Source organism: Gambusia affinis, linkage group LG09 (genome assembly GCF_019740435.1).
Source record: "Gambusia affinis linkage group LG09, SWU_Gaff_1.0, whole genome shotgun sequence".
Lineage (NCBI taxonomy): Eukaryota > Metazoa > Chordata > Actinopteri > Cyprinodontiformes > Poeciliidae > Gambusia > Gambusia affinis.
In genome coordinates this window covers 17,669,299-17,686,337 of record NC_057876.1, presented here as the reverse complement: position 1 = coordinate 17,686,337, position 17,039 = coordinate 17,669,299, and the positions used below count along the sequence as shown (strand labels likewise).

At 38.9% G+C, this 17,039-nt stretch overlaps 1 protein-coding gene across 1 annotated transcript; it reads left to right on the top strand.

The window, feature by feature from the left end:
* Nucleotides 1–1,998: 1,998 nt before the first annotated feature.
* On the top strand, nt 1,999–6,230 carry thoc3 (THO complex 3). Its single transcript, XM_044127041.1, has 6 exons — nt 1,999–2,229; nt 3,237–3,393; nt 3,483–3,687; nt 4,489–4,650; nt 4,745–4,845; nt 5,805–6,230. Exons 1-6 carry the CDS (start codon nt 2,026–2,028, stop codon nt 5,966–5,968), a joined length of 993 nt encoding a protein of 330 aa, XP_043982976.1. The 5' UTR covers nt 1,999–2,025; the 3' UTR covers nt 5,969–6,230.
* Nucleotides 6,231–17,039: the final 10,809 nt, after the last annotated feature.

Here is a 17,039-nt window from a genome sequence, read left to right as displayed (position 1 = left end):
CATATGTACCAAGTTTCTTCATTCTATGTTAAAGCATAGCGTGGGGCTGATCATTTAAAATTTTCTAGGGGGCGCCATAAATACAAGAGGGCACACCCACCAAATTTTATTATGGATTCCTGTCTTGGGGTGGATAAAGATCCATCCTAGTGAGTTTGGAGCAGCTCGCATCAAAATTGTGGAATTCAGAGCCAAACGTATGCCAGCGGCGTTAGAGGTCATTTTGCCATGCTGCCACGACCACCTGCTCCATCGAAGCCGGTCGGGGCAGGAATGCTTTATACAGCCACATGTTTCCTGTCTGTTAACACAGTTTCGTGTTGATTAGGTCAAAGGTGTAAGATAGCGACAGCTCAGAGTAAAACATGACACTTCCTGTTCTCAGGGGGCGTGGCCTTAGTGATGTCATCATTTGACGACAGGGTCTTTTAGGTCAACCCATCATGATCAATCACTGAAAGTTTGGTTCCTCTGACAGTTTTAGTGTAGGAGTTATAACTGTTTTGAGTTTCGTGGCGAGTCGGTGAACTTTGACCCCTGCTAACCCCCCTTCAACATGCTCAAAAACTCACCATTTTGATAACTTTGAATCACCCATGCCTTCTGATCAGACTCACCAAGTTTGAAGCCGATCAATCAAAATCCCTAGGAGGAGTTCGATCAAATAAGAAGGCTGTAAACATCAAAAATGGGGTCAATTTTGGAACTTCAGTCCAAAATGGCCGACTTCCTGTTGGGTTGAGACCATGGCTCCAAGAGACTTTTTTGTACATCAGGACAATATAGAGATGTGTAAGAAGTTTCGTTATTCTAGGTTAAAGCATGACTTGGGGCTGATCATTTAAAATGTTCTAGGGGGCGCCATAAATACATTAGGCCACGCCCACCAAATTTTATTATGGATTCCTGTCTTGGGGTGGATAAAGATCCATCCTAGTGAGTTTGGAGAAGCTTGGCCCAAAACTGTGGAATTCAGAGCCAAAATTATGACAGCGGCGTTAGAGGTCACTTCGCCACGCCGCCACGCCCACCTGCTTCATTGAAGCCGGTCGGGGCTGGAATCCCTAATACACCCACATGTCTTCTTTCTCTGGAAAAAGTTTCAAGTTGATTAGGTCAAAGGTGTAAGATAGCGACCGCTCAGAGTAAAACATGACACTTCCTGTTCTCAGGGGGCGTGGCCTTAGTGATGTCATCATTTGACCACAGGGTCTTTTAGGTCAACCCATCATGATCAATCACTGAAAGTTTGGTTCCTCTAACAGTTTTAGTGTAGGAGTTATAACTGTTTTGAGTTTCGTGGCGAGTCGGTGAACTTTGACCCCTGCTAACCCCCCTTCAACATGCTCAAAAACTCACCATTTTGATAACTTTGAATCGCCCATGCCTTCTGATCAGACTCACCAAGTTTGAAGCCGATCAATCAAAATCCCTAGGAGGAGTTCGATCAAATACCAATGCTGTAAACGGCCAAAATGGGGTCAAAATGTGACCTTCCAACCAAAATGGCCGACTTCCTGTGATAGTTGGACTATAACAATAATGGTAAATTCTGAGCATCTTGGGGAGCTCTACAACTGTACCAAATTTCAAGTCTCTACGACGAAGTAAGTGAATAGCAAAGGGTCCTTTGAAAATTGCTAGTTGGCGCTGTTGAGCCATTTTTTTTTAGATTTTTGCGTCGACCTTAAAATACGTAAATTTTAAACAGTCTCTATGCGTCCGCCAAATTTGGTGAGTTTTTGAATATGATAAAGCCTCCAAAAAGGCAATTCATTTGGAGGAAGAATAATAATAATAATAATAATAAACAGTACAAAAACAATAGGCCTTCGCAGCGCTTTGCTGCTCGGGCCTAATAAACAGTACAAAAACAATAGGCCTTCGCAGCGCTTTGCTGCTCGGGCCTAATAATAAACAGTACAAAAACAATAGGCCTTCGCAGCGCTTTGCTGCTCGGGCCTAAATATGACTGCAAAACCTAGTCAAGCCGCAAGAGGACGACACCTTCCTTCCAGGCATCCCATGAAGAAGATAAAGAGTGGAAAGATGGCGTCGCAGTATTACCAAGAAATGCAGGAGAGCTTCAAAAATAACAACAAAAGTCGGGAATTCCCAGCTCATACAGCCAAAGTTCACTCGGTGGCGTGGAGCTGCGATGGAAGGAGGCTCGCCTCCGGCTCGTTTGATAAAACAGCCAGCGTTTTTATCCTGGAAAAGGACCGCTTGGTAAGTGAAGCCGCGCGCTGTAATGCATGCTTAACCTGTCTGTTTTCTTCTTTATTATTTCATGTTCCTATGAATACGATATTTTTAGTTATAGCCGAATTGTCAACAAAGCTGCCCCCTCATATACATATTTCTTGTTCTGCTGTCAGGAAAATGTTGACTGAAGCGCGATCTGTTAAGATTAGGTTTACACTTAAAGGGTTGTAAGGTGGGTTTGGCACTTTTAAAAACGTGGATTTTATTTTCACACGAGCTAGAATGTGAGCTATCGTTCGGCTTTACATACATAGCAGATGATTGAAGAATAAAGGCATAAGTAACAGAGTGAAGGTGATAGTTCACACAGATGCGCAACACGACCGCGCTGTGCGTGCCCAGATAGGAGTTAATCCAGACTACATCACCCATTATCAAAACTCATCTCAAGGCACTTCATAAATTAAAAATAAAAAGTGAACTTGTAGTGCAAATTCAGTCGATTTTAATTCTAACTTAGTAGTTTCAGATTGTCATAAACTTCCAATGAATAAAATATTTTTCATCTTCCATCCTTAACAAGAATCTGTTAACAGTTGAGAGAAACCACTCTTTTCTAATTGGAAGAGACCTCCAGCAGAGTCAGAACCAGTCTAAGTTTTGACAACTATCTGCTTTGAGTGATGGGGGGTCTGCGAGGACAGGAAAGAGACACAGAAACACACTTTGCTATTCAGTTCAAGACATTTTTTTCCCCTGAGGGAAACAAATTTAATTGTTCAAAGAGTTGCTGTGGATGGTAATGCTGTGAGCTGAAAGGATCTCCACTAGCAGTCAGAGAGACTTAGGAGTTAGGAATATTATTCTTGCCCATTTTAATCGATTAGAGAGATGATTTCAACTTCCTCCTTTTGTCTCTGCTCGTTGGTACTCCTTTGCTTCCATGAAACATCCTTTTCAACTTTTATAGGATTAGTGATTGCAGGTCAGGTTTTATTTGAACACGGCTCTTAATTTGTACCTTTCTGTAGGTGAAGGAGAACAACTACAGAGGACATAGTGACAGTGTGGATCAGTTGTGCTGGCATCCAACCAACCCGGACCTGTTCGTCACTGCGTCTGGAGACAAAACCATTCGCATATGGGATGTGCGCACCACCAAATGTGTCGCCACAGTCAACACAAAGGGTACAATCATACTTGGACTGCTTGAATCTGGCCTTAGTAAAACTTTAAAGTGCTCAAATAATTTTTTTGCTTTTTTTAAAAAACTTAAGGTGAGAACATTAATATCTGCTGGAGTCCAGACGGTCAGACAATCGCAGTCGGGAACAAAGACGATGTGGTGACCTTTATCGATGCCAAGACGCACCGCTCCAGGGCTGAGGAGCAGTTCAAGTTCGAAGTCAACGAGATCTCCTGGAACAACGACAACGACATGTTCTTCCTCACCAACGGCAACGGCTGTATCAATATTCTCAGGTAGAAACCATATTGATCTGTGAACCTGAAGTTCCTGCAGGGTGTTCTGTGTCCTGTTGGCTCTTTTAAAAACAGTCAGTATTATTGTCTTGCTTTCTAAAAATGGACTGTTAATGGTTTTGATTAAGAAAAAAAACAACCACAAAGATTCTTGACAATGATTTTATTTGTGTCTATTAGAGCCAAATTCCAAAAATCATGCATGACATCCATACTGTATCATTTCAAATTATTCCTGAATAATTCAACTGTCCTGAATTTAAAGACAGAATATTCATTTTTGCAAATGGGGAGAGCAAGAAAACATTTGTGGTTTAATTTATGTCAGATCCTTCAATGTCTCCTGGGCATATCTGTGTTTCTGTTGTATACAAATAAATAATTAGTACTCTGTATTGCAATGTCCATATTATTAAATGTAAATCCACTTTTATTTATTAAATGTAAATCCACTTTTATTTATTAAATGTAAATGCACTTTTATGTATCAGCAGTATTTTACTCTTGAATAACTTCTTACATCTGTCTGTCCTCATTCCTTCTACATCTAATTTATGATTTGATAGTTGTGTAGCAGGATTGCCTTTGCTTTGGTCAAGATATCTCCATTTAAATTTGAAAAAATAAAAGTATTTTGACATGTTTTTTTTTTAGTTATACACCTTGGCTTTGTGTTTTTCTGTATGATCTTTTTAAAAAGTAACTTTTTTTTGCACCTAATGGATGAGCTATTGAGATCTTGTGTGAGAAGGTTTTTTTCTGTGCTTCAGATCTGAAATGATCAGAGTGTTTTGTGTTCAGTTATCCAGATCTGAAGCCCATCCAGTCCATCAACGCTCACCCGTCCAACTGTATATGCATCAAGTTCGACCCCACGGGGAAATACTTTGCCACAGGAAGCGCTGATGCTCTTGTTAGTCTGTGGGACGTGGAGGAGCTGGTGTGTGTCCGCTGCTTCTCCAGGTCAGTCCGTGTTTCTCTTTCTCCAAACCATTTGCCCTCAGAGAAACGTCTGGATGAATGTGGGATCTTTATTTTCTGGCTGCTCACTCTGCAGACTGGACTGGCCAGTGAGGACGCTGAGCTTCAGCAATGATGGGAAGATGTTGGCCTCCGCATCTGAGGATCATTTCATTGACATTGCAGAGGTGGAAACAGGTCAGTAACCATGACAGCAGACATTTAGCAGCATGTGGAAATATCTTTAGGCAGATTCGGTCAGATACTTGGTTCTTTATGCTACAATTCCCCTCACAGGTTTCCACTCACTTCATGGAAAATGTCGTATCGGAATTCTTCCTTTTTGCAAATTCTGTGTGCTAATTTATTTTGCTGATATCACACAGGTCTCCAATAGTTTTGTCGGTCTTGGGGCAGAGCCTTTAGTTAACAGAAGGGAGATAAATCATTTAGGTTTTCTCTTCCCATGGTACAGTTTCTTTAGCGGGTCTCTGTATTTCGGCACACTTTGTGCCACATTAAGCAGAGCAGATTGTGGCACAGAGTTGAAAGCAAAGCAGAATGAACAAGTTTGAATTGATAATATCTCTTAATGTGCCTCAGACCCGCTGAGTTTAACCTGTAAGTGATTTCTAATTTAGTGCATCATATTTGAAATATTCGAAGGTACCAATGCTTGGGTGTTAATATTTGTTTTAAATGACTCAAGTCTGTCAAATAGCCTCTGTGAAATCTGCAACACATGAGTACGTTGTCCTACATGTTCCTGAGACACTCCTTCAAATGTTCTAACACACTCAAGCATGCCCAAATGTTTTCACTGATACAATATTACATTTTGTGGATTTCTTTAACTCTTCTGTTTAGACATGTTGAGCTCCTGTAATTTTTTAAATATTGTTTCAAATGTTCTCGACACATAAAAAAAAAAAAAGGAAAGTTTTTGAAGCTTGAGCTCCTGTGCCGCTGTACATTGCAGATAAAGTTGTTAACATATAACATGTCAGAACCTCTAGAGTTATCAGATCTCATCCTTCTGGACAAAAATAGGGATTTGTTAAATGATGTCAGGATGTTGTAGAAAATGAGTGAAATTAGTTTTTTGAGCTGAGAATATTTGGAAGCAAACCAGTAGGCTTTTTTTTTTTACGTTGTAGGTGAGAAGCTGTGGGAGGTTCAGTGCGATTCCCCAACGTTCACAGTCGCCTGGCACCCAAAGAGACCCCTGCTGGCCTACGCCTGCGACGACAAGGAGGGCAAATATGACAGCAACCGAGAGGCAGGAACAGTTAAACTGTTTGGTCTTCCCAACGACTCCTGAGGAGCATCAGCTCGTCTGCTAACAGGAGTATTTACACCTTGGTGACGAAGGCAGTGAAATGTTAAAAAGAGGAACTGCAGTAACCATCTGACACCAGCAGGTGGTGCAACTTTCCTTGCTTTCCTCTGAATCGGCTGACGTCATTCCCTGGTTGTTTTTATACAGTAAAAACTCATAGCTGTAAAGTATTTTCATGTAAAATAAAGCGTGTTTTTTTTTTTTTTTTTTAAGTAATAAAAATGGTTTCTTATTAAAACAAATATTGAATTCAAGGTCTTCTTTTAGCTGCTTAGATTTTAAACATTTTAAACGTTTCTGCACTCCCTCGTCCCTAGTGGGGTCTGGAGCGGTGCTGGTGCTTATCTCCAGCGAATGATTCCAAAAAATATTAACAAGCATCCACAGGGATTTCACAAGTTGTGACTTGGGAACTTTTTTATAACGTGAAGGGGAAAAAATGCAATCTTTTGAAGGTTCTGATCACAGAGATATGGTTGTGTGAAAATAGGTTGAGAAACTGATTTTCCAGCAGCAGAAGTCATATAGTTTTTTTTGGGGGGGTTGCTCCAAATTTAAGATTATACAAAAGGTAGTACATCCCACTGCTTCTTGGGTTTCATCTATTAACCAGTCTATAAACAAAACTTACACAGGTGTTGTTTTTATTGTATTTTGTTAGCCAAGAGAAGACATTAGACATGAGAGTGGTAGTCTACAGTAATAGACTGATGTCTTTAGAGTAGCTTATTTAAAGACATTAGAGAAACTACTGTGGCTGCACAGCAATCTAGTGGCCAGGAGTTCATTTTTAAACTAACTGAAGTCCTCCATTCTACGGAGATTATTTACTAATTAGTAATTATTAGTAATACATATTATTACGAGATTTATGTATTATTTAAAACATTTAAGACTCCCAGGAGGGAGCATCCTACCAAATTTACCCCCAAAGTTAGAGGGTTCAATGCTGGGAGAAATGTTTGGCGACCTCAAGCCAACTCTCAACCATGAGAGTTGGAGGGCTAATGATTGGGGCTTGTTTTTACCAACAGGACCACAGTTACCCTCCATTCAATCAAAAGCTGGAAGTTGTTCCAGAAAAATAATCCCAAACCCAGATAAAAATCTCTACAGAATTACTGAAAAAGAAAAAACTGAAGTTGTGGGAATGGGCTACTTAAACTCCAGACTTGGTCAGATGTTGTTGCAGGACCTTTGGAGAGCTGTGCAGAAATAAATCTCTGCAAACCTCAAAGAGTTGAAGCCATCTTCAAGAGAAGAGTGAACCAAAAAACTCCCTTCTGTGAAAGGTGGCTGTAGCTGTTGGATCAATAGATGCATTTACCACACTGTTTTTCCAGCCGGTTTTTATGTTTGTCTAATATATGATGTTTGAACTTTGTTGTGTTTTCTTTTTTTTTTTTTTTTTTAGGTCAGATTTAAAAGATTTCACGATCAAGTAAAGACCAAACCATTTTTCTTCTATTCTAATGTATAAAAGACTAATTTCTTTTTACCACAATCATTATCAAGGGTTAGTCTTGTTGCAGGGCAACTTTTAAAGCCAGGACTTTGAAACTGGTTCTGAATAGGGCAAGAAACTGGGTAAATATCTTTGTTCTACTGTTTCTGGTTAAAAGCTGGCTCTTAGGTTGCCGGAGTGCATTGATGTGGTTCAAATCGATGTACTAATTTTGGATTACATTTGTCTTTCTGTAGCATATGGATACAGAAAGACAAGGACCCTGTAGTCATCTTTTTATCAAATATGAAACTCTAATGCAAGTCATCACTAGTTTTACAGAAACTAGTGATGACTTGGATATCAACACCAATGTTTAATGACCTGGTCTAAAGCTGCCTCTTATGAGTTAAATTAACGTTTATTTTCTATAATCAGTAAAAATACTTGTTTTTTTTTCACTTTGATAAGGTGGATTATCAATCAATAAATTGATTTTATAGACTGAAAGCAAAGGGAAGCATGAGGTGTAAATGTAAATCAGGCCATTAACAGTCAAATCAGACAGACAACCAGAGACCCGGCAGGCTGCTACATTTGATTCATCGTTGCATGATGGGCGCTGGCAATCACACCCATGAATATTGACCGACCTCCTTTCTCCGTCTCAGCTACAATGAATAGCAGCTGGGATCAAGGGAGACTGATGTGATGACACGCTCAAGGGCCATCCACCAGCTCTGGGCCACAAAGCTAAATTCAGTGGCAGGTGCTTGATGCGTCTCATTTACACAACGGCTTTGAAATTAAAATACGCTGCAGTGTTTAATTTTCCATGGCTTTTCAAACTGAGATTATTCACTCTTCGGTGCTTAAAGATTAATGTTATTTCTGCCTGTACACATTATGTTCCCCATGTATTTTTACTGATGGCCAATAACAAGTAAAACAAAACTCAGCAAGGCACTTTTGCTCTGAAGTTGAAATATTCCTTCTAACTTAATTCCACTGGTCGAAAGTTAAAGCACCCTGCTTATATATTGGTATCCTTGCTTTAAATTTATATTAGTCTGTCTGAGCTATTTAGCACCACAGTATGTGTCATATCAGCTCCTTCCAGCTTTCTTTTACTTTGAAGTCAATAAACAACTCTAATATTTCATCCTCACAGGCCTCTATACCATCAGTGAGCCTAAAACAGACGTCTAGTATCTGACAGTCTTCTGTCGTGACCACTTTATCTTCCTCCAGCCTGACATACGCGCACAGCGTGGGCCCAGATTTAAGGCCTCCGGTCCTGGCCAGTGGCAGCTGGTTGCTTCTTTTTCTCAGAGTTGGAGACCAGCAAGCCTGCAGGATGTTTATCGCCTTGCAGCTTCCTGTCATCTTCGCACGGATGTTGCTGAGCTCCCCCACCACTCTCCTTTCATTTATTTTCATTTTGTTCGGCCAGGGGAACTGTGGTGTCCAAGAACAACAAAAAAGGCCCAAAGTCCTCTTATTAAACATGTCTGACAACTGATACACCAGAGCTCTGGACATTGTTTTAGAAATGCTCTAACACCAGATTTTGAAGCTTTATGAAGTGATCTCAAAATGTTGACATTAGTTAAAATGTAAAACAGTTCTGTAAGACACTTTCTATCCATGTTTTCATAAAATGAAGCAATAAAAAGGAGCATGAGAAACAAACTTGGCAGGTTTCAAACTGAACTATTTTTGAATTTGCTCACACATTGCTATGTATCTATGAATACTGGTGCAAAACCAATAGTACAAACTTACAAATCCAACATTATCATCCACTCTTATTAATTTCATTATTAAACTAAATTGTTTGATAATAAAAATGTCTGCTGCTTCTTCACAATGAAATAAGCCTTTGACATTCATTACACAGTCACTAATACATGGAAGATAAGACCTGGATGGGCATAGATGAGGTTAAACAGAAGAAACTCAAAAGTATTTACTAAAGAGAGCTTCTTAATTTATGTTTTCACCTGAAAACGAGCCCCAAGAAGGCCTATTAGGATTTATTTCTTGTTCACAGTTATGTATAAATCAGATGTAACAATGTTAGAGGAGCATCAATCAGGTTTCACTCTGATCAATATTCCCTTGCATTGATCAGCAGCTCTCCCAAAGGTGAGCCTGCTCTGTTTAATCAGAGGCTCAGATGTGCTCCAGCATTCAGTCCCATCGCATCCTAATGGTTGCAGACAGGGCGTGCTCAAGTGTGTTTGTACATTTGCATGTGTGCAAGCGTGTTAGTGATTGGTTACACCCGTGTGTGTGTGTGTGTGTGCGTGTGCGTGTGTGTGTGTGTGTGTGGGTTGAGGAAGGGCAGCTGCGTGCGGACAGATAATCAGACCCACCCGTCCATTTGTTTCAGTCAAAACTAATTAGACTCCAATCGGTTAAAGGGCACTTCCGCTGTTGTGGATAATTGCTGACCGGAGGCTTCCCGATTGATCTTAAAGTTTGGTGTAACATGAACCTGTGATATCAGTTATTCTTCCAAACGTGTTTAATTTCAAGTATTTAAAGGAAGTACTTTGTATTTTACAAGTCAATCGACAAGTAAACTATGATTTAATTCCTGCCTCTTTTAAATTTTGGGTCATTTACTTAAGCTGCTCTCAATGAAGATAAAAGAGCCGCTTTCTGCAGTTTTTCAGCCTCAGTGCAGGTGAAGTAGAGTCTAATTGCATATCGGAGGAGTTGCAGCATTAAAATAAATGAACTACTTTCGCAATTTTTTTTTTTTGTGGTTACGGTTCATTGTGTTCCCAATCTAATCTAGCGGCTGCCTTTATCATTGTTGGTCTCATCCATTAATGGTGAAAGACGAACCTGAAATCTAATCTTGGTTCATAAAACTTCAGAGGTACTCAGTGCCTGAAAATTGGATTTTTGAGTTAAGATGAAGTGAGGAAAAAAGACCCATCTGGTGTATGAAGTTAAAGGCTTAGGTTATTTACTTGAAACATTTTGCCTTTTAGTTATTGTTACAGTAAGTCAAAAAGTTCTTGTAAAACATTGAAAAATCCTGCTGGATAAATATTTGCAGGGGTTTTTTTTATTTTTTTTATACAGATTTTTTTTTTTTTAAGTGTAATTATCCACCACCAGCCCCCCTCCACACATATTGGCAAAAATGTGTGAAATGTCTTTGAATACATTTATTCAGAAGGGGGGGATTTTAACTTTAAGAAGTTTTATATTATTTTTACAGAAGTATTTGTTCTGTGCAGCCAGCTTTTCAAACACTGGTCTTCTCTTATAGCATTTCATAATGCTGAAGCATACAAGTAAAGAGCATGAGGGTCATCTTCTGTACTATTTCACCTAGTTCACCTCACAAGTTTTCTATTCGATCTGCATCTGGGGCTTGTGATGACCCTAAACTAAGTTTCTTTGTCATTTTCGATTTGCTCGCCAAATTTCCTTGTAAAGCATTCCAGTATTTGAATCAGTTCATCATGCCATACATTTCGAAAAGATTCCTTGAAGCCTCTTGAAGAACAAGCCCACAGCATCACACACCCTCCACCTTACTTAACATTAGGAGTCAGAAGCTTGTGACAGTATTCAATCTTTGTTTCAGAAAAGACTCCCATGACGTGCTTGTTTCTGAAAAGTTTGTCTTGGTCTTATCTGTCTAAAGCACACATTTATAAGTCCCAGCAGAGTTTCACAAACTCCCCATGTTTACGTTTGTGATGCTGTCTGATGGCTGTTATGGAGACTTAGCAACCCAATAATATCCCTCATTGTTGCAGTTCTGACACTGACATTTGGAGATTCTTTTCATCCATATTCATCCTCATCACTGTGTGTGTTGCCTAAATAATCTTGAGTCCCTCTTCATCCATGTTTATCAGACGTCCAGTTGAATTACATTTTTAACTACTCCCTTTTTAGTGTAGATACAGTCTAAAATAGTGGTTGTTAATACTTTTGCATTCCCTCCTCCCTACAGAGCTCTTCTGTTATCCCTTTCTTTTAAGAAGTTGTCTTTAATAAGATGTGTTGAACCAATGAAATTTTTAAACTATGCTTGACTCGGAACTCATGGGGAAAGGACCTGGACCCTACTAACAAAAAACTTTCCAAGCATTCTAAGTGAACACTGGTATTGTGTTAACTTAGACTTCATCCCATTTGTATGTTTATCAAGGACGTCACAATCTTCTCAGTCTCATGATGCTGACTGTACTCTAGCTTTACGCTAATGTGAGTTTAGCATTTCTCAGTCTTTCCCTGCTTTCAGGGAACATATCTGACTGTCAATGAAATGCATGTTGGTAGACATTAGGCTGTGGAAAAATGGTAAAAAAAAAAATAAAAAGAGAGAAAAAAACCCAACAAAAATCAGTGAGTCTCTTCAACAAACCCTACATTGATGATTAAAGCTGTTGGCCCTGAATTTATCTCAGACAACAACAAGGTCTGTTCTGGTTTCCAAGTTGTGGTCTTGACCTTCAGGGAATAAGCAGCAAGATGCAGATTATTGCTTTAATTGGAAGTGCAGAAGTCAGGCTTTTCTCTGAGGAGACGCAGCGAACTGCTGACAGCAGCTACACTCAGCTTGCTCCGCCAAATGCTCCGGATAAAGACAAGAAGCTCTGAGCTGCACAAGCGTTAACTCCCAGGAGGAGACGAGTGGCGGTAGAGTGGGCACAAAGTTACAGATCAACATATTACAGACTGAAATTTTCGACTTTCACTCTCTCTTTCTGAATCTCCTTGTTGTAATGCTGTGTTGTGTGTCAAGAAGGCGTTCAATAAACATGGCTCGGCTACACCAGTTTCCAACAAATAATATTTTACTAAATATTGAGAAAATGTATGTAAGGTTGTCAATTTGAAAAATCTGAAGTACAAAATTACCTAATTCCTGGTCATTTTTGCCAGTTTTTAGGAAAAAGAAATACCTAGATCAAAATTTCTGATGAAAACAGTGGTAAAGTGTTTTTCCCTACTATATCAGGCCAAAATAATTTTTTGTCAGAAAATGTTAGATAAAGGTGTATTTGAAGATGGTGGTGATATAGTAGCTCCTTCAAACAGCATATATACAAATGCTAAATGAAATTTGTTAAACAGCAACTAAGAAACCAAGCGTCCAGGTTTAAAGCAGTTATCAAAAACGGAGGCTGCTTCCAAAATTCTGAACGTTGAATTAAGTCATGTTCCAGAATTTCTGGGATCCATGAAAAAACTGTCTTATTAATAACCTGATACCGAGGTTGTTTGCTGCAGCCGCTGTCCTTCCACTTTCTCCCTTTGGGCTGCTGTAATGAGAGTCGTGTTGTTGCTATTAATCTCATGTTTTCTCTTCCGATCTGCTTCTAACTACTGAGGTGACTAACTACAGTGATGGATCGTTTTCAGGGGCAGGAGCGATGGCTCATTCACTGATGATAAAATATACTCCTTTCTGTGACTAATGGACTAATCAGGCCTCTACGCCTCGACGGTTAAAAAAAGGGAGGAGGAAACGGATCTAAAAGAATGGAAGCAAATATAGAAACTGTGTCAGTGAAGGATAGTCAAGTTAATAACAGGTTTTCAGTTCAGATGCAACCTTTAATAGTTTCTAATAATTGAAACTCTCTAATAATTTGCTTATGTGTTTATTTTTGCCTCCCTTCATTGTTATCAGAACATAAGCTGGTAAAGCTGTGAGTGATTTTCACAGATCTAGACTTGAGAAATGCTAATTGACCAAAACTGCAATCAATTGAGTGGACTAAGATCTCATCTGAGTCTGGTTCAGGTTTTTTAAACAGCTAATTTATGCTTTTACAGATAGGAGGGTGTGAAAAAGATGAGAGAAATGAGATTAAAAAAAGGCTTATAGGAAACTTTAGCAGAGAAGGGAGAAGGAAAACGAGAAATTAGAAGTGAGCACATAGGCATGCTGTTAGAAGGGAGCCAAGAGGGAATTATTAAGGAAGATAAGGGAGAAATAGAAGAGAAAACTGCAACTTTGTAAAGATGGAAAAGAAAAGCAAGCGTTATTGGGCTGCTCAGCTAGAATAAGCCATAAGGTTTGGTAAGGAGAGGAGTTTTCACAGCTTCTAATTAATAAAATAGATTGAACTGACTTATAAAAATAAACAGCATATTGTAACAATGAGCAGCAATTAGTAAACACCTGGTGGAACTGTGTGTCTGCTGAGCTTATTATACAAACTGCTTATTAGTCCAACGCTCGTAAGAATGCTGTAAAGGGCTTAATGGAGAAACATTGTTGTGATGACTTGTTGAAGGCGGTGTGTCGGAAAGACCAAGAGCTTCTTAAAGAGACGGAGACCCAATTTCAAGGAGTTAAATTGGAAAGTCAAATTTCTTTTAAGTCATGTTTGATATATACAGCAACTGAAGTTAACATAGTTACTTGATTGTGCTGTAAAATGGCACTGTGTGGCTGGAAAATACATTATGCTGCCCCTTTAACTGTTCTACAAAAGGAGCTTCATACTGGATATTCATTGGATACATTTCTCTGCTTTTGCTCAAAGGTGACTCTGTTCCATAATTATTTTTTGTAAAACTCACACATGTTGACGTCTTAGAAGTAGCCGCCTTTTCATTTTAAACCCCTGACGATTTTAAAGCATGAAATGTAATTTTTGTTGTTGCTGTCAACAGCAGTACAAACAAAGCAGAGAATACACACAGGATTTAATTCCTCCCCTCTCCCCCACCCCATGAATGAATTATTTGCCAAGATTGAACTTCACAAGTTTCTTAAGTGACATCTGCCCAACGAGCAAACAGCTTGTGCTCTGTGAGAGTAATTTTATTCATAGAAAACAGTGGCAGCAATTAAATTTGTGGGCTTTTTTCCTCTCTGAGGTTTTCAATCCAGCAGGCAGCTGAAAAGCTGCGTTTACAGCAATACAAATTGTAGTCACTTGTTATATTCACACCCCTTGAACTTTTTCCACAGTTTTTTATGTTACTACCATAAACTTCTGTCCATTTTCTTGGGGGAGTTTAATTAACACTTTTCTGTGAAGGCATTTGAAGTTTTTTTTTTTTTAGAGAACATCAGTGAACATACAGCTTCATGAAGACCAATAATATATTTGACAGTCACCGACAGACCCAAAGCACATTAATTTGCATCTTTTCTCTGGCAGGACATTGTTATTTAAAGCAGGTTAATGCTATTACACCCTCAAATCTGTTTACTCTTGTGTTGACTGGTGGCTCATGATTCAAACTTACATTGATAGGTTCACTGCTGATGTCTTCTTTTGCCAACTAGTCCTCAAATCCAGGCCCTGAGGATGGGTGTGCTGCAACTTTTAGATATGTCCCTGGTTCAACACACCAGAATCAAATGTCAATATGCAGTGGCATTATCTAAAGTCTAGCTAATGACCCAATTGTTTGAGTCACATCTAAAAGTTGCACCAGATTCAAAGACTGAATTTGAAGATGCCTGATCTAGTCTGATGCCTTGCAAAATTACTCCTTGAACTATTGTACATTTGATAACATTACAGCCATGAAATTTAATTTACCAACACTAAATATATCTCATTGAGAAGTGGAAAGAAAATTATCTATTGAATTTACTGATTAAATTTTGAAATATTTAGTGAATTTTTGTGTTTCACTCTGAGTCAAGTCTTTGAAGAATAACAACCATCTTCACAGCTGCAAGCCTTCTGGATACATCACAACCAGCACTGCACATCTACAGAGTAAAATGTGTTCCAGTAAATCCAAGTTAAACCATTGATGTTTGTGTTTATAATGCAACAAAATGTGCAGAAAGTTCAAGCAGCTGACTTTTACATATAGAGCCTGTTTTTTCAGGAAACATTGTCACCTTGACTGTGGAGAATGGGATTTATCACAGCATCATGTCACCTCTAATGGCCATATCTGATGGATTCCATGCAGTCTGTGATCATCTTTAAAATCTTAAAATGAAACTAGAGGCAGACTGTCAGTGAATTTATATCTCAACCTTCACACCTGACAAACAATGAACTCAATGTTTTTTCTGAGTCTTAGCTCTCAGATCATGGATTTACCTGCAAACCATGCTCTGGGGTTGTTTTTCATCCAGCCTTGTTGGTGGAGTGATGTGAACCACACAGCACCTGTCCTGTCTGTTTGCTTAGCGTTGGTGCGCACCCTGTGTGTGTTTGTCCGATGATAAATGAGGCTGATAATGACACTATAACAATGAGTGCATTAGTGTTCCAGCAGGCTTTACGTCAGCAGCCTCCAGCCACGCTCTGAAAGCTGTTGACACCTGAATGCAGCGGTGGCACAACTTTTTATTTATGAAGCACTAAAGCGCCGTCTGCTCCCCGAGCATCTGCTCTCCCTCAACTTCTGGCTCATGTTCTGCTGCTTTTATTGAATTATAAACTCAGTAGAGCTGTAGATGTACATCTTCTTCTTCTATAGCTCCTTTCACGTCTAATAACTCTAGTGGCCATCAGGTTTTGACACTCCAGTAATGACTCAGGAGATGTTTTATGGCCATCAAACGACTTTCTAGCATGGAAGTTAGTGAAGCGGGTTCCTCCAAACAACAGCACGGCTTGTAAAACCCGTAATAAACCAGTAGTAAACTTCAATGTGTTTTATAGCTAACATCTGTGAGCATTTCAGCTTCTTCTCATGGGCACTTTGGAGCATCATTTAGCAAACCCGTAACAAACACACATCTTCTGTTATAGAGTCATGACTTTAACTGAAAAAAATATACTTTTTGTAAAAGTTGGAATTAACACAATAAACTAATGATCACAATGGTTATTTTATTAGTTGTATTAGCAATATCACATAAAAATTAAAGACTATTCAAATTATTGTGGTGGACATTATTAAGGCGCCACCACACAATACTTTTTAATCAGGTCTGTTCTGGTAATGAAGTCCAGTCCAGGTCAGACCTCAGCTGTCAGAGAGATAGACTCACACTTACTCTGGATTTCTTTTACATTCAGACTAAATCATGGTCAACTCAACATCCTGCCCAGGTCCTCTGGCTGCAAAATAAACCCAAACCATCAATCCTCCACCCTCATGCTTACAGCTCTTATTAAGTGTTTGTGCTATAATGTTTTAAATGATCCCATGTTTGGCTTTTTTTTTTTTTTTTTTTACCCAGATTTGTCTAGTATGACCTTTGGAAACGTTTGCTAAAATGTAAACTATTGATATGACTTAATTGTTTTTGACTGATGACTCTTTCTCAGTGGAAAATGGTGGAGTTGAAAAGGTAAATGGCAACTGCTTCTCTAGGTCAGACCAAAACATACTTATGTTAAAAACATAGGCACAGAACAAAGTGCTGAACATCTAGCATTGCTTGATGCTTGACTAAAAAACTAAAATTCTTTAATTTCAGTCATCAAGAATGACTAAAATTAAGGAATAAAATATTGGAAATAAAAATTTACTGATTACAGTAGAAATAAAATACTTAAAAAGTGGTGTAGAATACAAGTAAATGCAAAAACAAGAAATTAATATATGAAGGAAATCAAATTAAAATCAAATTTAAATTAGCATACAGTTAATTGAATAATTAATAGAAAATGCCATTGCAAGTGTTTAAGTTGC

Bases quoted from the DNA above. Each gene is read 5' to 3' on its own strand.
- thoc3 (XM_044127041.1), top strand. From the start codon at position 2,026: ATGAAGAAGATAAAGAGTGGAAAGATGGCGTCGCAGTATTACCAAGAA. The intron at 2,230-3,236 runs GTAAGTGAAGCC...ACCTTTCTGTAG, and splicing joins TCCTGGAAAAGGACCGCTTG to GTGAAGGAGAACAACTACAG. The intron at 4,846-5,804 runs GTCAGTAACCAT...TTTACGTTGTAG, and splicing joins CATTGCAGAGGTGGAAACAG to GTGAGAAGCTGTGGGAGGTT.